The following is a 23203-nucleotide window of genomic DNA, read 5'->3' as shown; positions in this document are numbered from 1 at the left end:
GCTGCCCTGCCGCTCAAAAGCAGACGAGAAACCTGGGCATGGCAAGGACAAGGCCACGCGGTGGCGAAGCCGATGCCTCTCGTGACATGGCTGCTTGCTGGCGGGGAAGGCCCCTCCCTTCCCCTGCCTCCCTCTTTCTATGATCCGCGGTCCTTGCAGAGCGGCCGAGCACGCCAGAGAAACAGAGACACAGAGAGAGAGAGCGCCGCGCCGCGCTGCCCCGCGCGCGGTGCATGCTGGGCCACCCCTCCCTCCCCGCCAGTCCTCCGAAGCTGCGCCGCGCTTGACACCCGTGCCTCTGGTCTTTTCTTTCCCCCCCTTCTTCTTTCCCCACTCCTCCTCCCTGCCCCCGCCCGGCCGCTCTTTCTCTCTCTCTCTCTCTCTCTCGTAATTCCCTCCCTCCCAACATGGTGGTGCTGGGCTCCGGGTGACCCCGAGCGGGGGGAGAGGGCGGAGGCGCAGCGCGGAGGCCCCTGCTCAGCCATCGCCGGCCATCTCGACAGCCGCGCGCACGCCTAGAGCGCCTAGGCGGCCTTCCCCTTTTCCCACTCAGCTCTCAGGCAGGCCTAGCCGGGCCGGGCCGGGCCTAGCGCCTTCCCCTTCCTTCACAGCCCTCAGCGGCGGCTGCTACCACCACCACCACCACCCTGCGCGCTCCGGCACAGCGGCCTAGGCTAGGCGGCGGAGGCCAGAAGGCGACGCGGAAGAGGAGGGGCGGCGGCGGCGGCGTCTCGCTGTCAGGGGGCAGCCCGGCCTGCTTGCAAGCGGCGCCTGCTGGGCCCAAGGCGGGAAGCGGCAGCGCCAGGTGAGTATCAGGGGGGAGGAAGGGCGGCCTCTCCCCGCCCTGGGCACTTGGTTCCCCTTCACAGCCCCCCGGGTGGGGGCGTCGTGGGATTGAGAAGGCCGCCCCTTCCCTTCCCCGGCCGCACTTTTCGCCCTTGTGCGGGGAAGCGAGGGAGGAGAGGCGGGCGGGGAAGCGCCGTTCACAGCTTCTCCAAGGGCTGGTTCTCTCTGTTTTTATTTTTTGCCCAGCTGTGTTTTTTCTGCAATAGTGTGAGGGGAGGCAGCGGGGGTTTTTTTGGGGGGGGGGAGCGCTAAAGTACCGGGTGCTCCGTGTCTGCAGCACCCGGGCGCGCGTATCGGGAGCCGGGCCTGGCTGCGCATCGTAAGTGCTGCCGCCGCCGCTCGCCCGCCCCAGACAAAACACGCTTATCAGGGCCTTAAGACGGGAAAGTTGCCTCCTCGAGTGGAGCCAAAGGTCTGATAAGCCCGCCGCCTTGTTCCCCCAGCAGTGGACTCTGCTATTATTTTATATTACATATATTAATATATGATATTATATAGGTGGGGTGTGTATTATTCCGTTGCTGCTGCTGGCCTGATCTAACCTGCTTTTTCCTTTGTTCATCCTCCTGCGAGCAGGCTTCCGTCAAACGTTTGCATGCAACATTTGTCCCTAAGAGTTAGGAGCGGGACTCCCGGTCCACGTGGGTAGCATGTCTGTTCTGGTTGTGTGTAGTTGCCATCGAACTGAATTATGTGGCGGCTGTTGTGTAGCTTGACGGTTTCTGAGTAGAATTAGAAATCAGAAATTTGCACACTTTCCCCACAAGGTTTTGTTTCATTTTTTAAATTGGGTGACTAGAAGCCACATTTCCGTCCCTTAGTTTAATCGGATAATTGTTGCTGTCTGTTTCGCCTCTTTGTCACTACTTACTAGCCTAGGCTTGATGCAGGTGCCTAAACTAAAATTGTAACTGTTCCTCATGTAAACAAATACTCCATAACAAATGTTTACATTTAAAGTTGCATTGGATGCAGATTTGGGCTTCTGCAGTGGCAGTTCTGTTACTTCTGAAAATTTCCCAGCTAGAAAGCAGGACCTTAGCTCAGGTAACCTCTATGCAAGGCATATGGTGAGTAAAGGGACTTATTTTCCGTGTTCTGTAAAAATGATGATCAGAAGTAAGAGGATGACTGACTTTTAAAATACATCTCTTCTAAACATGTGGAAAATGTGAACACAACTTTAGAGCATGTTCAAGCATCGCAAAATCAACCTCAGGTTAACTCCAGCGCCACTTGGCTGCTGTGTGCTAGATGAGTGGCTGGGAACCTCCAGTCCATGGATCTGATAGGCCCACTGAGCCTCATAATGTTGGCCCACCAGGCTATTTTTGGTGAGCCACATCCACATTTCCCATGTCTGACTTATAGATTCTTTCTTTGCAGTTCTTGCCACAGCTACTTCTTCCTTTGCAGCTGCAGCTTGAATTCAGTCTGATGCAGGAAGAATTGGGAGCACAAGAGTGTGCACCATTTTGTCCTTTGCTGCTGTGGATTGAAGGTACAATCACCTGACACCATATGACAGCTGACTGACAGGTGGGCAGTCCCGCCCACTTGTCAAAGTGGTTCATGAAGGGCTGGATATGTATACATCCAGCTGTCTGATCCAGTTGCATGCCCCTGTGCTAGTTTTTTAAAGTCCAAATGCACTTAGTAAAACTCTACAAGTTAGGTTGAGGAACAAGTCTGACAGGGAAATAAACCCATGCCAGATATTTATTTGACTGAAGGGAGTAGAAAAAGTACACCAAGCTGGTGCTAATGATGTATGTAAGATATTGTAGTTAACTTAAAGCTAAAGAAATTTTCTGCTCACAGTTTTTATACCATGAATGTGTCACAGGTGTGGATTTTAGTGGCCGTGTTTGCTGAATCTGATGACTGCAACCCCTAGACATAGTCCATGGTTTTTGATTAAGGGACGGAAATTCTTACAGCCAGATCTATGCCACTTCTTTTCCTTCAGCTGTTTCGGTGTAGGCACGCCAGTCTCAACTATTGAGATATTCTTGGGAGGTTGAGGGTGACGAATGTGCACTCTTTGTTGAATAGCTCTGGGAGGGAACGTGTGGCTTGCATCCGTCCCTAGTACAGTCATACCTCAGGTTACAGACGCCTCAGGTTGCCTTTTTTTGGGTTACGGACCCACCGAAACCCGGAAGTTCCAGAACAGGTTACTTCCGGGTTTTGGTGTTTGTGCATGCGCAGAAGCGCTAAATCGTGCTTTGCGCATACACAGAAGCGCCAAATCGCAACCCACGCATGCGCAGACGCGTTGCTGCGGGTTGCGAACGTGCATCCCGCACGGATCACGTTTGCAACCTGAGCGTCCACTGTATCCACTAAGGATAGAATCTCCACTACCATTATTGGATGTTGTAATTTAGCGTGGATGACCCCTCCATTGTAGCAAAAAGGATTAACTGTATGATCAGGAGGGGTTCTGAAGTAGGAGGGAGTTAAAAATAAGCCTGGTCCTTAGTCCATTTGGTGACCAGTTTTCATCTTGTATGTATTGCCCTGATTCTGGCAGACTTCAAAATAGTAATGCCCAAGTAGGACCTTAAAGTAGAGAACACTTGCTAAAGTGAGAGCAGTTTTCTCCAGCAAAGGAGATATGTGTGCATAAGTGGATGCAAGTACTTGTTGAAAGTATAAAATGCGTGGGATATGTATTCTGATTCAGGGGTCGCTACTACATGCGACACAAGCAACTAGAGCTGGATTGGGGATATAATATTATCTTCACAATTCAAAATACTTAAGGCAATGTATATTATATTTATGGGTGTTATTCTAAGCACAGCAACTATAAAGGAAATGGTTCTATAGTCTGATATCCACATGTTAGGGAAAAAAATCTAGTGCAACTAGTTCTTTTTCTGTGAAAGAGCCCTAAATGTCTTTTCAGATGCCTTTGTTGTAAGGCTTTTCTCCATTCCCATCATATCTCTCCCCTCGTTTTTATTGTTGGCTCATCATCCCTGGCTTGCTGGAGCTGATGGGAGCTTAAGTTAAGCAACAACTTGAGAGCTAAATGTTCCCAACTCTTGATATATAAGATAGAGCCATACATGAGCATGAGATGATCAGTGATCTGAAGTGGGGAGCCTCTGTGAATAGAGGATGCCTGCTGCTTCAGATCATCATGCTCTCACACATGTAGGGTCCCAAACTGTTTACAAACGATATACACAACCCCTTCTTGTGTGTGTTATTTACATATTAGGCAATCAAAACACCTGAAAAGGGCTTATCACAGTCAAATTCTGTTAAACTTTCCTGACTGTGGCTGTGATCGCACATAACACTAAAACAAGCCACAAATTTTCTAGCAGATGAGCGAACAAGCCATGGCTTCTTTCTCCATAACTTGGTTTGTTTTCCAGCTGCTCTTGCCTCATGTCTTTGTAGCTTGGCAAGCAGCTAGTTAAGGTAGCCAAACAAATCAAGGTTAAGCAAATATTTTGGGCTTTGAGAGGATGATGAACCATAGTCAAAACAAGCCATAGTTTGCTGGGCTGGTTTCACATATTAAAACAAAACCATAGTAAGTGTAAGGAAACAATAGTGTAGCATTATGTGCGAACAAGGCTGTTATTGGAAGCTGCAGAAACATAAAGGCTTGGTTTTGTTTTATGTATAGAAAAATTGAGATTGGTACAAAATGTTAGACAATTTCTGAACTCCTGTGTTTCCTGAATAAGTTTGTGTGACATAGGGTTTAATTGTTTTCTCTGCTTGTTTTTTTTAAAAAAAAACATAGTTGGATTTTAACTTTATTTTCAGGGGTAAGGTATCCAGTATGCCATTTTTATTTAGAAAAGTTCATCTGGTTTTATCTTAGACGCAAAGCAGTTTAGAGTAAATATTCAGAATAATGCAAATAATATTTCTGTTGTAAATTAAGTTCTTCAGTCTCCTCCTGGTGTTTTGTGTATCTTCGTGCAGTTTTGCCCACAAATGTGCTGTCTGCTTCATTTGCTGATGTTTGAGTGTTCTAGAGAAACGCCATTAGGCAGTTACCCACTAGAATGAATGTTCTGCTAATAGGAACATAATCCATGCGAATGTAATCCATGCAGGAGACACGTTCGCAACCTGCAGCGCCGTGTCTGCGCGCATGTGGGTTGCGATTCGGCGCTTCTGTGCAAAGCACGATTTAGTGTTTCTGCGCATGCGCAAGCGCCAAACCCCAGAAGTAACCTGTTCCAGTATTTCTGGGGTTTGGTGCGTCTGTAACTCGAAAACGCGCAACCTGAAGCGTCTGTATCCCGAGGTGTGACTGTATAAGCCAAATGGCTCCTTAAATCAAGGTTTCACTTGCCAAAACGGTATGTGTAGGTGCCATTTTGGGGGCTAGCCAACTCAAAAGTTGTATTTTTCAATACGCCTTTTTGGTTCCTGAAATTCGTTCTGATTGTGCAGATAAAATGTCATGGATAGATTTCTACAAGGATGTGTTGTTAGTGTGTGAAAATGGACAAGATCCAAAATCTCTCTGGCCTGTCCTCAGATATCTATAATCAATTTAATTCTAAACTGAACAATTCACCTATTACTCTCCCTTCTCTTCTGCTTACCACCAGGAGAAATCTCCTAGGTGGTGACATGGTAGTACCCTGTTTGTGGGATGTCCTTCACTTAGACATGTGACTGGTGCCAATAACAAGTCAAAACATGCCTATTTGCCCGGGCATTTTAGGGTTTTTTGTTCCTGAGTCATCAACTTGCTGGGTTTCCTCCTGTGTGAATTTCATTACTCTTACGCTTTATTTCTAAAGTTTGTAAAACCGCAACTTATTCTTCCAGGTAGCTTTCAGGTATAATACTTCATGGTTGCGGTGGGATCATTAAAGAGTTAAATCTAATCCCTCATTGACAATATTTTTCTAAACTGTGCTGTATACTAATTGGCTAATGTAGTTGCTTAGTTATATTTGCTGTAAATGAATAGAGCACTATATGGAAGGTTAGACTTTGTATCCAGGTTGCTTCTTTCTGTTTTACTTCCACTCCTTCACTATATTGCCTAACTCTATTGCCTTGTGAACCCAAGAAACATAAAGCAGCGAACAACCCCAAACTTGTGCTCACTCTTTTTAGAATTGTAATTTTCCCTGGGGTCTTGTGATGAAGCCTGTGATATACATTTTCTAAATAAATATGGACATTTTGGCCCATATGTCTTTGGCCACATTTGCACATCAGGCTAAACCACGAAATGCAAAAACTAAAGCAAACCCAACCTATCCTTAGATGCTCGTGTCCTGTCCTCTCATGCATCTGGAAGGAGAAGCTTTTACTTTCATTTCCCCTTAAGCTGTGCTTGTCATTTTGTCTGAACCTGGGACCATATTTTATCACTAACTGTGGTCATTTTCTATATAAGCTGACTTAATAACTGATGGTTTGAAATTGGCTTACTTTGAAACTGACCATAGTTGGTGTTAAACCACAATCCTGGGTTAAACCAGAATGACAAGTTGAGTTTAACGGAAACTGAAAGTAAATGCCTCTGAAGTTGTTGTTCTGGTTACACAGGAGAGCGTGGGAGAACCACATGATTTGAAACATGCACAGGGTTATTCCGATTCATGCATATTGTGGCGAGCCTTAGTTTAGTGTGACATGAGAATGTGGCCTTTGTTTAAAAAGCTAAGCCCTCCAAACTTCCCAGAAGCTGGGGTTGGTTAGGGCAGAGCAATTTATTTTTCTAAAAGGAAATGTACTTCTAGCAGTGACCTGTGTGGCGTGGCAGAGCCCCTCTCCCAACATCTAGGCTGGACTGAGCAAGGCATTGGTGAGCCTGGGGCTGCACAGATACACCAGCAGAGCCAATCCAGCATTCCTGCTCATGCATCTGTACAGCTCCAACCTCCCTGCCCACCCCCCTCCAGATAAGCCACAGAGATGCCCCAGCCGGTATTGTGTACTTGTTTATAAATGTTCATAATGACATCTGAGCAAAACCGCAGTGCTCAGATACAGAGCTTTAAAAATAGGAAAATGCAAGTTCACTCAGTTAGGTATACAGTGGTACCTCAGGTTAAGTACTTAATTCGTTCCGGAGGTCCGTACTTAACCTGAAACTGTTCTTAACCAGAAGCACTACTTTGGCTAATGGGGCCTCCTGCTACTGCTGTGCCGCCGGAGCACGATTTCTGTTCTCATCCTGAAGCAAAGTACTTAACCCGAGGTAATATTTCTGGGTTAGCGGAGTCTGTAACCTGAAGCGTAAGTAACCTGAAGCGTAAGTAACCTGAGGTACCACTGTACTTGATGATGATCTAGTGAGGAAGAAGATAGTATTTTCTCTTTTAACAAGGTCTCATTTGTCATTTGCATAACAAACATAATCAAAAAGAAAACTCAACCTCAAAATCAGACAAGTTTTATAAAACATTGTTCACCTTTATTTCGTACAAAAGAACTTGGCTATGAATTAGAGTCAGATCATTGGTCCATCTGACTCAGTATAGTCTCCTGGCAGTGACTCTGCAAGGTTTCAGAGAGGGATCTCTCGCAGCCATACCCAGAGATACTGGGGATTGAACCTGGAATCTTTTGAATGCCCAGCATGTGCTCTGCAACCACTGAGCTATAACCCTTTGTTATAGTTACTTTAAGCTACGGTTTAATGTGAACAAGCAGCATGCTGGTACAAGCTGCTGAAATTGCAGGCAGTTTCCTTCTCTCCCACTCCTGCAACTGTCAGGAAACAAAGCATGGTCTGACTTGTTGTATCATCCGAATCTAAGCTCATGGTTTGTTTCTGTTCAAACAAACCATCACCAGAAGCATGCCAGTTCTTCACAGGAAACCAGGTCATTTTGCCTATGTTTTAATGTGACATGTGAACCAAGCCAGTGTTCATTACGTGACCATTTTTCTTGTTTTAAGAAATTATAAACACCGGCATAACATTCTTGGATCTACATTTAATTTTAAGTGGCCTGTTTTTAGAAAATAAGAAACTTTCAGTACTTAAAAACCATTTACAAGAGTAAAAATCCAATTCATTTTTTTTAAATGTGTGGGTTTTTTTACAATCATTTTTATTCATCCTGAGTGCAGTAAATAGTACAGCACAAATGAACTTCTAAAAGAGCATCATGTAGATTTTATTCATTAGACGATCTTAATCTTTATATAACTGATTAAAAAAACTGAAGTAAGATATTGTATTCTAGGTCCGCAGCCAATTGAAGGCCGTTTGGCAACGTGCAAGAACAACCTGCTGAAGTACTGGAAGAACATGGTATGTAGAATAGTTGTATCTTAGATATTATGTTTTTATCAGCAGAAATAATTTCTCTTAATAAAACTGCCTTACAGAGAACAAATTTATGAAAGAAAACAATATTTATGAAGGTATTATAAAGCGCTGAATATTTGAGTACTTGATTGCCATATCATGTGCTATGGTCTTTTGAAAATTTGCAGTTTCCATTAATTAGCAGACTAACCATATGAATGATGTAGCCTGCAAGTTGCTCCACAAACCAAGAATAACTTGTCTACTGTATGCTAGTTGCTTGTGGACAGAATATAAATTGGATCAGCTTTTGTCTTACCTTAACTGCTGAATGAACTTTTAGTATGCATAATGAATGGCATACCTTTTGTAAGTGTGAACACTTTTGACGGCTCATCTGGTATTATTCTGTTCCAGTATCACCTTTTTGTCAATTGGCTAAATGTCAAAAATCTCATGTTGCTACCACGTTCCTGGAAACAGTCCTAATTCACTTTATTTTAACATCTTATATTAAGTAACCAGTTTTAGTCTGGTTACCACAAAGCAAGCTAGTTTTAACTGCACTCTGATTTTATTGTTGCATGATGAAATACATGCTGAAATTCAGACATGCTGCTTGCTGTTGGTGGGGTTTTAAAATATCCAGTACAACAGCAGCTTTTAATTTGGTATAGTAGGAATCGTGAAGTCTTACCAAATTATTTCCTTTGTCCACTAGTTTGTGAACAAGAGAAATAAGATAAGACACCTAAGTAGAGAGCAAGACAGTTATATCTCCTTTACAGGGTTACATTCTCCATATTGAAAGCCTGTTTGTAGGTGCCCCTTCCAGCCCACTCCCAACCGAAATGAATAGGCAGCCTTTGCAAGCGAATGCTGTTTGCAGACAGTAAATTACTGGTGGTCTTAACTGTGAAAATTGTACTTTGCGCCCAATATCAGCTATTATGTGAAAGGAAAATTACGTTGGAATGACGTTGATTATGAAAGCTGACTTCTAGCTGAATTTACTTTTAAACTGTTCTTTGTCTGTTATGCTGCTTTCACATGCATAATCTGTCAGTTCTTGGGTGATTTCTGAGATTGGAACCTCGGGTGGCAGCCAGTGACTGCTCAGCTGCACTTGCACTCACAGCATCTCTGGGTCAGCCCACCTGCTTTGCTGTCCAGAAAGTTGATCCCAACTTTAATAAGATGGGCAGGGTTGATCACTGTTGACCATGCATTCATTCCTTGCACAATTTCATTCTGAACACTCAGCTTGAGATTTGGAGGTGTGTGTTGCATGCCTCTTATTTTAGGTCCCTAGTTGACTTTTTGTGTTATGTAATTGGAGAGCTGAAACTCGTATAACAATAGGGCCAGCTGTATCCAGATGATAGAATATAGGGCACAAGGCTCATGTGAGCACCATGTTCTCAAGCATAAATTCACCTCTTGGAAAATGTGTTCTTCTGTAGAATAAAATAAGAGATGATGAAATTTGGCCTTTGGCCAAGGGATTCTGGCAGTTTTAAGTTTCATTAGTATATTTCATTGTGCCCCAAAGGCATCACATTTTATACACAGAGAGCAGTCACTTACAGGGATTGCAAATTGGAATAGCTATGAAGAAATAAACAGAAGTGTTTCTATTCTAGGATACTATAGGCAAAGAATAAATATGTTCCAGGACTAGGTCAGCTCAGCCAAACACTAGTACAGGGTTTCCCGAACTTGGGTCTCCAGCTGTTTTTGGACTACAACCAAAAGTACCCTATGGCAAAATGTCCTCCATAACAGGGACAGTATTGCTTTATCAATTAGGAGCATAGGAAGCTGCCTTATACTGAGTCACACCCTTAGCCCATCTAGCTTAGTACTGTCTTCACTGACTGGCAGCAGCTTTCTAGGGTTTCAGCCACGGGACATTGCCAGCTTCCCCCGAGCTGGGAATTGGATGGCAATTTTAAGTGTTTTGTCTATCCTCCATTTTAAACTACCTCTAAGACAGTGTCTCCCAAACTTGGGTCTCCAGCTGTTTTTGGACTACAGTTCCCATCATCCTTGACCACTGGTCTTGCTACCCAGGGAAACCCTGCTCTCTATCCATCTGCTCCGCTCTATAAACGGGGTTCTGGTGTGCCTGGCTATCCTAAACCTGGGTGCAGACAGTGCTTCAGATTTCTGCAAAAAGTGTTTATAGGGAGAGATCCAGTGCTGTACCAGTAGATGCAACAGAATTTCCTATTCCTCTCCTTCCCATTCCTGCCCCCCCCCATCCTTATAAAGCAAATGGGGGACTGCAGGGGAAAAGGAAGGGAGTCTTACGTCCAGTTTACACAAGAAGATGTCTGTTGTGCAAGCAGGACACCGCATTTGGATATCGCTCATACTTCAGAATATTCTTATTTGCCAAATGCTTTGTAGTCAGATTTGGAAAGAGTGAGTTGAGAAAATTTAGTGATTTTTTTTTTCAGGTTAAGGGTTTAAAATTTTGTACGTAAGAACAGATAAGATCAGCTTATAGAATTAGGTAAGACATTAATTGGTTCCGTTTCAGCAATGGAAGTCTTCAGCTGGAGAGCAAAAAGCCAGTGGGTGGCCTCGGGGTGCTGTGGGTACGAGTGTTGCTGAATAATCACTGGCTGACAGCGACATGACAGAGTAGAAGATCAGCCTTACATCTTATACCAGAGAAGCCAGATCACAGGAGACAGTTGACAGGTAAAATTTTGAAATGGAAATGTCCACTACAAATGGGTTGCTGAAAAGAAGAGTCCAACCATTGTAAACTGCATTATTTTCATCCTGTGTTTTTCATTAGTTTGCATTGTGGGAAATTTTTAGAACAGCAGCTGATAAACCTTGTCAAGGTCAACAGAAGCCATTCGAAGGCCGCTGCAAATCTCATGGAATTAAACCCCACGTTTCCACCAAGTAAACACTCAGCAGGGAAGTTCAGCCAGTCTCAGGTCTCTTGATACATACATTTGCAAGCACGTGTTTGTTGCACTCATACTTGACATTTTCTTAGGCATACATCTAAGATGCTTGACGTATACACTTAAAAATGTGACGTCTGAAGTGGTCCTGAGAGACTAGGACATTGGTGTGATAGGTGTTTCCTGTGAGAGGACTACTGGGATTCAAAAGTACATTCTAAAAAATAGGCAGTTACTCATTAATCACCCCATGTCATGGGGGGACAGGGTCCATACAGCTGTTCTTGCTGTAATTAGAAAGGAGTGGGTCAGCATTCTACCCACTAGCTGCCTCGTGATGTCTGCAAAAACAGGTCTGAGAAGGGGTGAGAGGTTCTTGTATATAAAGAGCCATGGATGTAATAGGCTGTATTTTTTTTCTTTGAAGTTTTGGTGCTGAATCTAGTGGTGAAGTACCTTGTGGTGGAATTACTAATTAATTGTAATAAAATTGTGACTGGTGTCAGTATTAAGTTTTACAAAGAAATGTGTTGTATAGTGGCCTCATCTCATAGGCTGAAGTGGGTGATGCCAGAAATACAACCTTTACCAATATTAAAATAGACCTTCTGGCCATTCTATCCTGGGCCATCAAAGGCCAACCTATATAAAAGATAATATGCACTTCTAGGAAATGTATGGATTTGTCTTAGTGAGTCTCAAGGGCAAACCTGTAACCTGTAATTACAGGTTAGCCACCACTGTACACTTCCTTACATTCCTAAGGTGACACATGAATAATGAAAGAGGACACTCTTAAAATTTCATAGTAATGCACAAGGCTGGAGATGGCCTCTGGGTATATTGGGGCATATCCTATTCTAGATCTTTTTTTATCATGAACCACACCTTGAATTGATCCTGGAGGTCAATAGGGAACAAATGCAATCTCTAGTTCTTTATTGTAACTTGTTTTCTTATGATAATAATAAAAATAATAATTATTATTATTTATACCCCGCCCATCTGGCTGGGCCTCCCCAGCCACTCTGGGCGGCTTCCATAAAAACCAAAAATACAGTAAAATATCACACGTTAAAAACTTCCCTGAACAGGGCTGCCTTAAGATGTCTTCTGAATGTTAGGTAGTTGTTTATCGCTTTGACATCTGCTGGAAGGGCGTTCCACAGGGCGGGCGCCACTACCGAGAAGGCCCTCTGCCTGGTTCCCTGTAGCTTTGCTTCTCGCAATGAGGGAACCGCCAGAAGGCCCTCGGCGCTGGACCTCAGCGTCCGGGCAGAATGATGGGGGTGGAGACGCTCCTTCAGGTATACTGGACCGAGGCCGTTATGACCTACATCAGAAGGCAGTTTTCGGAATTAACCTTAAACCAGCTTAATATTTTGAGCTGTCATTAAGGGTGGCTTTTTCTAAAGTAATGCAGGGTAGTGGAATTGGTAGAAAGCTCTTCTAGGCACAGTTGCAATGCATAGCTCCAGGCATGACTATAAGCCTGAGTGAAAGTGCATGGCTAAACACTACCAGTAGTGGAAGTAAAAATATCTTCTCCATTCCACAAGGTTTTCTGGCCATCATCATTTCTGTCTTTCATGGATTTTGTTCCAATAGCCTGACTTTAATGAACTGCCCAACTACTACTGGGCTCTGGGAAATGTCTTGCATTGAATCTAGACAAATTCAAAAGTTGATTTGTAAAGGCTGGAACTTAGTTTTGGCAGCAGAATTATTATATATATTTGTGTTAAGATTTCTTGCAACACAGAGTGTGTGTTAGCTAATGATCACAATTGTTTGCTTAATTGCCTAGTTTGAAACATGAACTTGAGGATATTTAACTAAGCATAACTTTATTCATTTAGCACTATTAAGCCTATGCTTGGCCCAGCACAAGAGGACCAGCGACAACCTGTTTTTAATCAACAACACAAAATTGTGATCACCCCAATGTCACCGAATGGCCACAGCTTGTAAAAGGTAAATGTCATGAACTTTTTTTTAAAATGGTGTTTCAAATGCAAATAATGCTTTTTATGCTTCCGTAACAGCTTAATTAGTAAGTAGTCTTTAGGAGGACACCATAGAGCCAAATACTTTTGAAGTGTCTATCCCTTCTTTATATTGCTCTGAATATCAGTGTTAATATTCTATAAAATGTTGTCGTCCCGCCCCTGAGTTGTTATATAGGGGAGACTGTCTCTGGTTCAGTAATTGCCAGAAGCAGTCCACCACAGTCTGACCTTAGAAGAAAATGAAAGAATGCACAGATTTGGGAAGAGATCTTCATGGTATCTTGCTGACAATGGGTGCTCAATTTGGCTAAAACAATGATTTTGTTCCAGAGACTTGGTGAAATTGGCAAGTGCAGCAGACTTGCATGCCTTTGCTTTTTCTATCCTAGGAGTTACAGTGGAGGCAACTTCTTGCAGAATGGAGAAGTTCCTTTGAGTGGCATTGGAATTGAGCCACCATATAAAATTGCTAGCTCATGCTGCAGTGTTCAGATTAGTGGGTGGGTGTGTTGCGATCATGCTTTCTGCAGTGCTATTCGGGGCTGAAAACTTAAGCACTTGTAACGAAATTTATTAAACAAAAGCAAACCTTTTGGTTTTGGCTGGGGTGAGCTAAATAATGATAACTTTGATGTTTTCTAAACTTCTTAAGCATGTTATATTTAATTTTAAAATGCTTTTGTTCAAATAAACAAATACATTCTACACTGTATTTATTTAACGGCTGTTAACCAACCTTTCAGAGAATCTGTCCTCCACAAGGCAGTTTTCAGCATCATGTAACAACACTGATAGACTGAAATTCCATAATATTTATTTTTTTGAAAAGCAAACAACAAAATAACATTTAAAAGATAGCAGATAAAACAATTCTTAAAAAACAGTGCCATAATTTTTATCAAAAGCTGGCTAGAATAAAGAAGAGGTAAAAATATTTTCCTGGGGAGGGTATTCTACAAATACAGAATCATCACAGAAAGGGCTGTGTCCTTGTAGAAAACCAGCACTGTTGTAGAATAAAGTTTTAAGTAGCACAGAACTTTGGATATCTGAACAACATAAAAAGCTGCTTTATACTTACTAATAATAAAATACTGTCAGCTGAGCTTCTGGAAATCTTAGAAACATAGGCTTGTTGGAATCTCAAAACATACCAAGGCCACTTTTTAATATAGCACAAGGATTAATATAGCTCAGCTGAGCTGGTACTGGCAAAATAATGATAATAAGAAAGTGGCAAATTATTGGGACAGCTAAAAATGCGGAAGTATTGTAAACAATGGTTTTTATGAAGCATTTGATGTGAGAATAGAAAGTACTATGTAAAAGCAGTGTACAGTATGTAAAAGTTGATAATTGCAAAAGTAGACAACTGTGAGTGTATGATGAGCAGCTTATATCTGTGCTTGTATCACTGTAAGCAGCCTTAACCTATAGGTAACTTTGATTTGAAATCACTAGGACTGACTTCCAAGAGAATATGTTATTGGTATTACTGAATCACGTAATATGCTAGTTGTATCTCTTTTCCTCTTAGCTGCATACAAAATGCTCACGTTTTTATTTAAACCTTTACAGATCACCAGGAGAACCTCACTCTGAAAATATTGAAGCTAGCCGAATGTAAGTATAACTAGCATATCAAAAGAGTGCATTTGGTATACAGTGGTACCTCGGGTTAAGTACTTAATTCGTTCCGGAGGTCCATACTTAACCTGAAACTGTTCTTAACCTGAAGCACCACTTTAGCTATTGGGGCCTCCTGCTGCTGCTGCGCCGCTGGAGCACGATTTCTGTTCTCATCCTGAAGCAAAGTTCTTAACCTGAAGCACTATTTCTGGGTTAGCGGAGTCTGTAACCTGAAGCGTATGTAACCTGAAGCGTATGTAACCCGAGGTACCACTGTCTTTTGTGTGAAACCCAGATGCAGTATCAGAGTTGCATTACCTCCATTCTTCAACAGCTACCTTTAAGTTGTACTTGAGAAAAATTATTAATTGTTCACTTCTTCAACATGATGGTTTGCCCAGATCAGGTACATTGAGAACACGATCATTTGCCTAGATTAGGTATGTTGAAATCAATGGGAAATCACATTAGTCATGACTTGACTTTTGCCACTGATTTCAGTGGAATCTAAATGCAGCTAACTTGGCAAGGATCCAATCCATAGATCTCTTTGATGTTTTTGCTATGACAGTTCCTAGAGCCAATAACGCAAGCTGCTCCTAAACGTGAATTACAGCTCGCTGCCTTGGCAGGTAAACTGTGCTAGTGAAAAATGTCACATCACCCACCATGTGCTCATTCTGTATGGGAATATAAATGACTGCTCTGGATCACAACCAGAGGCGGCTTCAACTTTTATTATCTACAACTAAAATTAAGCAGTGTCCAATTGTTTAGTGATACAGAAAATACTAGGTCAGGCTCATGAGTAGAAAAGGTACTGGTCTGACTACCAGACTCTGTAATTTCTGCTTCTTGTTATTTCAGTGTTTCTGGTTTATGATACCTGGTTTATATTCTGTGTGGCTTTTTTGTGGTGATTTATATATTTTACGTTTTGTAATGGACCACATGGAAATCTTTGGGTTGAAAGGCACGCTATACATTGTCATACTACTATTAATAACTGTAAATAATTTGCTTCATTATACTTGTGCTTTTCATATTATTGTAACTTGAAATAATCTAAATTTTGAAGCTACAGCTGCAATTTAATTCCATCTTATTTATTAGATCAAAATAATTTAACTCAGATTCTTTTATTTGCCAACGGCTCAACTAACTGCTAATATGGAGTTAAACTGTTTGTAAGTGGGCAAAATCCATTCATTAGTCTACATAATACTTAAAAGAAGAAATCAATTAACGCTCTTCCTGCTCTAACAGATTTGATAGGGTGGAAACAACTGATGACAAATATTGTTGATGTGTAACTTAGTTAGAAAGAGGACCGAGGGGGAAATGAGTCAAAATATCAGGCATTTTTAACCAGCTTCCTCTGAGAACCTTACTTTGCTTTTCTGTTAACTGTGACGTTCAGAGCTAGAGGGAGTACCAAAGCTGGTTTGCATGTAACACTAAACCATGGTTATGTATGTACAGAAGCAGGAAAGATCCCTAGTGAGGCTACAAGTTTGCCTACTCTCTCCTCCCTCACAGCTAGAAGGACTTCACTAGTGTTTACCTTGTTACTTCAAATTCCGGCTTGTGTATGAACCAGAGATCCAGGATTATAACTAATCAGTTAGACAAGCCAGTTTCATAATCCATGATTTGAAGCTGGCTTGCTCTATAACTGACCAAAGTTCATTTAAACCACAATCTCTGATTCTCACATAACAACAACACATAACAACTGGGGAAATGGAAAGAAAGTGCTGGCAAAGTCCTTCTCCTGACTGCATGAGATACGTATGAGTCCAAGGCTTTGCTTTGGGCTCGTTGACACAGCACTAAACCATGGTTTAGTATTAATATGTAACTAAACTCATGATGATTGTGACACTTAACTCTGTCTAACACTGGTTGATTAGTTAGATTTCAGTAATTCCCAATTTATGCATTTGAAGAACGATAATAAAATACTTGCCAAACCTAAGAATACTGATGCTAGTAAAGGAATTGTAAGGCCCGTAGTATATTGTATTTAATTGCCAGTGTGTGCATTCCCATAAAATTTGACAATGTATTTGTTTCCTTTGCTGTCTTCTGAAAACGGTTCTTCCAGTATATAGAGTAGTGTCTGTTCCTTTTACATTAAAACAAGATATTTTTAAAAAAAACACAAGCAGATCCAGCAGCCACAAACAAAACCACAAAATAAGTTTCCGTCATGTGCCACCAAAAGCTGGAGACAAAATTATTGTTTTGCTTGGCACCTAAAAAGTTACAACTCAGCACCTCATTGGTATACCATGGAGGGATATTCCAAAAGTGGGCCACAGTGGAAGAGGCCCTATCCACAATTAACCACCTGCTCTCATGATGGGAACACTCAGTAGAATAGCTCAATATATAGGTAGATTCAAACAAGATTGGGTAGTCTTTCAGATAATTAGTCCCAGGCCCTTTAGGGTTTTCAAGATCATAACTGTCCCAGTGAAAACTACTCAGAAGCAAACAGTTATAATGTAATTGTGCAGTAATGATAATTGTGCTGAGTATTCCAGTTGCAATAGATGTGTGGGATATTAATCATCTCAAGAATATCTATACGTAATTACACATTCTATTTCACTTAGTTTATTTCCTTGTTTGTATGAAATTGTTAAAATAAATCTGTATAGCAGCCATCATTTGAAACAGAGGGCTTAGGCTAGTATTTCTTAGAACACAAACCCCCAATTCCTCTAGAAAAAAATACTTCATGATTTTTGTGAGGATTCATGCACTTAAAGGTTGTTTTTTATTTTGTTTATTTGTTTTAAACTGCAAATACTTACAGCATGGCTAATATCAAATAATATTCTCTCCTTGGAATGTCCTTTGCATGCAAAGTCTTGTTATTAGGTCCATATCATAAAGATCTGCATGGAGTAGTTTTGGAAGGTTTTATTTGGAATTAAAATAATTCCAAATAAAATGGAGAGTTTGTGTTTTGGAGGTCACTTATATATTCTCAGCCTAGTGAGCACTATATTTTGAGACATTAGTTTTCATTAAATAATTTATCCAGATGTGTTCTATGTAAGAGATTTACAACTCCTGTAGTCTTGACCGATGGTGAATTGGAATGATCCCAATAATATTTTAACAATTTTATTTGAGACATAACTTCAAGTTTTTGCTCAGACTAGCAGAAATATTGAGCATTTCTGCGCCGTGTACTACCCAGCAAAACTGAAGCATTAAGAGATCAGCTATAGGAAACTCATCATTGAGTTCTTTAATCATCAGTTCTCATCATTGAGTCTTTAATTAACCATTGTTCCCTGTTTCATCCAAAGCAGGAAACTATGGTCACCAGCTTAAGAGCAAGCCAGGATCTTAAACCTTGATTTGAACTTGGTTTGACAATTAAATATCCCTGTTAAAAACTGACAACTGCGGGGGGGGGGGGAATGTTTTAGTATAGTATGGCAGCATGGAATTACAATGCAGACAGATGTATTTGCATATGAGGCATGGAAGCCCCAGCAGCATCGCCAATAATGAGAGATGATGAGACTCATAGTCCATATCATTTGGAGAAGCCAGGTTCTAGTCATACACTTACTGTACTAAATTTCTACATTATTGTGGAATTCAATATACAGTCATACCTCGGGTTACAGACGCTTTGGGTTGCATGATTTCGGGTTGCACACCGTGCCGAACCCAGAAGTACTGGAACTGGTTACTTCCAGGTTTCGGCACATGCACAGAAGTGCCGGATCGCAACCCGCGCAGACACGGCGCTGCAGGTTGCGGACGCTGCGGGTTGCAGGCGAGCTTCCCACACGAATCACATTCACAACCCAAGCGTCCACTGTAATGAGAAGGAGTGCATATATATACGAGGAGCTTAGTAATTCTTGTAACTGAATGATTTGTTGGAACCAAACTATGACAAGTATTGACCATAGCCTTGTCCTAATTAAGTACTTTTGAAAGTTCTGTTACTTAAATCTTTCCAGTTGAAAGTAATCACATTGAAATGCTGAGCTTGGGGAGGGTCTTTGCCCCAGACTTTGATAATCTACATTTTTTAAAGAAACAGCAGACTAGTTTACACATTCACAAACTATACTGTGCATCAGACCTTTTATTATTATTATTATTATTATTATTATTATTATTTAGCAGGTGCATCTTGCCTTTCAGGATCTCTTGATGTGCAATATCTCTTAAATTGAGAGAGATTACTTCAGAGCCTCACTAATCTGTGCTTTGCCGACCATTTGAATGAGCTTGTATATGAAAGCCATACTAATCCTTGTGCTTACTGTTTGGATGTTTGGTACAGGAAGCGAGCAGCTGCAAAGCATCTAATAGAACGCTACTACCATCAGTTAACTGAGGGCTGTGGAAATGAAGCCTGCACGAATGAATTTTGTGCTTCCTGTCCAACTTTCCTCCGTATGGATAACAATGCAGCAGCCATTAAAGCCCTCGAGCTTTATAAGATTAATGCAAAACTCTGTGATCCTCATCCCTCCAAGAAAGGAACAAGCTCAGCTTACCTAGAAAACAATTCCAAAGGTGCCCACAACAACTCCTGCACTGACAGAAAAATGAACAAAAAGGAAATGCAAGGCCCAAGAGATGACTTTAAAGGTAAGGCATTACCTTTAACACTGGCTGCCAGTATGCTTCAGGTCCAGTTTCAAGGTGTTAGCGGTAAGTCTTAAACAAGTGGAGACCTAGACACTTGAAGGAGCATCTCTCTATACTAACCTGTCCGTGCATTAAGAGTAGCCAGTGAGGCTTTCCTTTGCCTCCCAGTTTTAGAGGCTGTATATTATGTGGAGATGGGGAAGAGGGTCATTTCTTTGCTGGCGCCCAGTGATGGAAAACTCTCCCTTCAGAAACAGGCACCTTGCTTTATTGTCTGATAAAGAACCGATTATTCAGTCGGGAATGTCTGTTGCTTTATACTGTGTTCCATTTTGTGTTTTAAGGTTAGTGCTGTTGGTTTATTTTATGTACCTTATTTTTATTTGATGAATCCTTGTTTTAAATTAATTACTTACACCGCCTTGAGATCAAGCAGTATAGGGCAGGCTAGAAATATTTGAATAAATAAAATACAATAAGGTGGCTTGTTTCAACAAACCATGGTTAAGATTAACCACCATTTTGAATTCTGACATGGTGTTAACCTGGTTAATTGAAATCAAAAGTGAAAACTTTGCAGCAGCCCCTTTACAGCTGTGCCAGAGCAGAGTGGGGAGCTGTGAGACCAGGGGGATGGTTTATCGTGACACAGCCCTAGTTTCTAATTCAATCTTTTGTCATAATAAAGTGCCAAAGTTGTTGTATGCCTGCTGAAGTTGCTAAATAGTGGGTCTCTGCTTAATACATAGATTTTAACATAAGTTCAACAGTTTAACCTAAGTTTAACCTAAGTTCAACAGAGGTTTTCTGCTTTGTGTTTAACATTGTAGATGTGACATTCTTAACAGAAGACAAAGTCTATGAAATCCTTGAGCTATGTAGAGAAAAAGAGGACTATTCACCTTTAATCCGTGTCATCGGGAGAGTATTTTCTAGCGCTGAAGCTTTGGTACAGAGCTTTCGAAAAGCCAAGCAGCATACTAAGGAAGAACTGAAATCCCTTCAAGGAAAGGATGAAGATAAGGATGAAGATGAAAAGGAAAAAGCTGCCTGTTCTTCTGCCATGGAAGAAGATTCGGTTGCACCATCATCATCATCATCCAGAACAGGCGATGCCACACAGGGGGATAACAACCTACAAAAATTAGGCCCGGAAGAAGTGTCTGTAGACATTGATGCAGTCAGACGGGTCTACAATAGATTGCTTTCTAACGAAAAAATAGAATCTGCCTTTTTAAATGCACTTGTGTACTTGTCGCCCAATGTGGAATGTGACTTGACTTACCATAATGTGTACTCTCGAGATCCTAACTATCTCAACTTGTTTATTATCGTTATGGAAAATGGTAATCTTCACAGTCCTGAGTACCTGGAAATGGCACTGCCATTGTTTTGCAAAGCAATGAGTAAGCTACCCCTGGCAGCTCAAGCGAAGCTGGTCAGATTGTGGTCAAAGTATAGCGCAGACCAGATCCGACGGATGATGGAAACGTTTCAACAACTTATAACCTACAAGGTCATAAGCAACGAGTTCAACAGCCGCAACTTAGTGAATGACGACGATGCCATTGTCGCTGCTTCAAAGTGCTTAAAAATGGTTTACTATGCAAATGTAGTGGGAGGGGATGTGGACACGGATCACAACGAGGAGGAAGACGAAGAGCCAATCCCAGAATCCAGCGAGCTAACGCTTCAGGAACTGCTGGGCGAGGAGAGAAGAAATAAAAAAGGACCCCGAGTAGACCCACTGGAAACGGAACTTGGTGTAAAAACTATAGATTGCCGAAAACCACTTATCCCCTTTGAAGAGTTTATCAATGAGCCACTGAATGACGTTCTAGAAATGGACAAAGATTACACCTTCTTCAAGGTAGAAACGGAAAACAAATTCTCCTTTATGACGTGCCCCTTTATATTGAATGCTGTTACGAAAAACCTGGGATTGTATTATGACAACAGAATCCGTATGTACAGTGAACGGCGCATCACCGTACTCTACAGTTTAGTTCAAGGACAGCAGTTAAATCCGTATTTGCGACTCAAAGTGAGACGGGATCACATCATAGATGATGCTCTTGTCCGGGTAAGTGGCGTATTGATGTAAAAAGGTGTTTGACTGTCTATGTTGGAAAATAAAATAGCTAGAAGCCAGATTGTTACTATGTTATCGACTCAGGTTTCCTGGTGTCTGAAGTATTATAAGCACTAGTTGAGGTTACTGATGCTTTGGGGGACTGATGTGTGGAGGAGTGGCCTGCCGTGTACACAGGTTTGTTTCTTATAGTTCCCAGAATTACTCCTGGAAAAACATTTGAACCTATGTAAAACGTGTATGGCTTTTCTTTTGCTAAAAGCAAAAAGCCATCACGTTAGAATTTTAATCTCTGCACAAATGTTCCTGGAATATTTTGATTTGGCACACTATGGCTTTTATCCACAGATGACCATTCAGAAAGAGACTTGAGGTTCTTGGAAGTTCGTTGATGGATAATGGTACATTCCATGTTGTGTATCAGTTGGCAATACCCGTTTAACTATTAGTTTCAGAGTGTCCCCATAATCTGGCCACATTCATGAGCAATTGTCACATGAAACAGTTTGTGGTATAAAGCAGCAGTCAGGTACTCCAGCGTGTGAGCCTAATAAGCCCAGTAGGCCTCCCTCTTTGTCCTGTGAAGCCATTTTGACCAAGCCACACCTGCCTTCTACACCCCTGCTGCAGGTAAAAAGATTCGGCTCCCTGCCAAAAGTGGAATTTTCAGGCACTGTCAGTTCAGCTAGCTGCTGCTGCTTGCAAAACCATGTTCCCATACGAGCACCAATGATAATCACATTTCCCCCTGTAAAGGCACAAGGGCTTCACAAGCACTGGTGATCAGTGGAGGCATCCACACCTGCAAAGCACTGTGCCTTGACCTGTGCAGTTTGATTTCAAACAACACAAGCAAAATAAAGCACTTCACCCATCCTGCCTTTCAGAATGGCACACAGAGCTATGGGGACCTAGGCATCCAGCCCGCCAGCTGGAAACTGTCCCCCATCCCCGTCCCCCACAATTTAAAAAGAAAGAAGATAAAAATGAAAACACCACCTTCTGTAAAACTTGTTAAAGCCTTTCCCTCCCTGTGTGTGAACTGATTGTTGTTGTTCCTTCCCAAAGACATCTCCCACCTCCACGACATGCAGACACATGTAGAATTGTAGAGTTGAAAGGGACCCTAGTGGTCATCCAATCCAAACCCCTACAATGTAGGAATCTCAGCTAACGCATCCATGACAGATGGGCATCCAACCTCTGCTTAAAAACCACCAGTGAAGGAGAGTCCACAACTGAGGGAGACCATTCCACTGTCGAAGAGGTCTTAACTGTCAGAAAGTTATTCCTGATGTTCAGTCAGAATTCCCTTTCTTGTATAGAAGAGGCAGTTTGCTCCACGGAACTGGTGGTATAAAGCCCTAGCCCCTTCATCGCAAGCCTTTCTGTGGTTCATCTTAACTGTTTGAAGCTCAACCTGCCCCTCACAAAGCCGTAACTGGAACCATTAAAAAATCTCCCATTCAGTCTTAATAAAGCTAGTCTTCAAACCAGTGGTCTACATAGCACCAAGAGGTGTTAGTAAGCAAATTTGTCATTGTCTGAACACATGTCTTGGGTTAACAGCCTGACATCTGGGGAACAAAAGCTTCATGGAGTACTGTACTGAACTTTGCATCTCTGTTGTGTAGGTTACTAAAGTTTCACAGTAGCTTTCCAGCAGTGACCTCTTGAATTTGGTTAGAGGAATAGAAAATATGGTTCGTGCTTTTTTCCTAGAATGCAGGTTCTTCAGTTTGTGATAGGAAAGATGAGCAGTCCCTGATAGGGGAAGGAGCCATGAGTCAAGTCTCTCGAGACC

The 23203-nt window shown here is 41.9% G+C and overlaps 1 protein-coding gene across 6 annotated transcripts in view; it reads left to right on the top strand.

Moving 5' to 3' along the window:
* Positions 1 to 203: 203 nt before the first annotated feature.
* Positions 204 to 23203, top strand: part of UBE3A (ubiquitin protein ligase E3A) — a 36342-nt gene continuing 13342 nt past the window's right edge. The window contains exons 1-8 of one of the 6 annotated variants that reach the window (XM_083610601.1): positions 250 to 805; positions 2233 to 2347; positions 8043 to 8110; positions 10653 to 10816; positions 12894 to 13008; positions 14622 to 14666; positions 18997 to 19307; positions 20138 to 21390. In XM_083610601.1, the coding sequence (XP_083466727.1) occupies positions 12989 to 13008; positions 14622 to 14666; positions 18997 to 19307; positions 20138 to 21390 (1629 nt within the window). In that variant the 5' untranslated portion in view covers positions 250 to 805; positions 2233 to 2347; positions 8043 to 8110; positions 10653 to 10816; positions 12894 to 12988. Of the gene's footprint in view, positions 806 to 2232; positions 2348 to 8042; positions 8111 to 10652; positions 10817 to 12893; positions 13009 to 14621; positions 14667 to 18996; positions 19308 to 20137; positions 21391 to 23203 lie in introns of all 6 variants that reach the window. The other 5 variants (XM_083610600.1, XM_083610603.1, XM_083610604.1 and 2 more) reach the window with 5 other exon arrangements.

The sequence above is a fragment of the Podarcis filfolensis genome, assembly GCF_964270895.1.
Source record: "Podarcis filfolensis genome assembly, chromosome: 4".
NCBI lineage: Eukaryota > Metazoa > Chordata > Lepidosauria > Squamata > Lacertidae > Podarcis > Podarcis filfolensis.
This window is presented reverse-complemented; position numbering and strand designations above follow the sequence as displayed.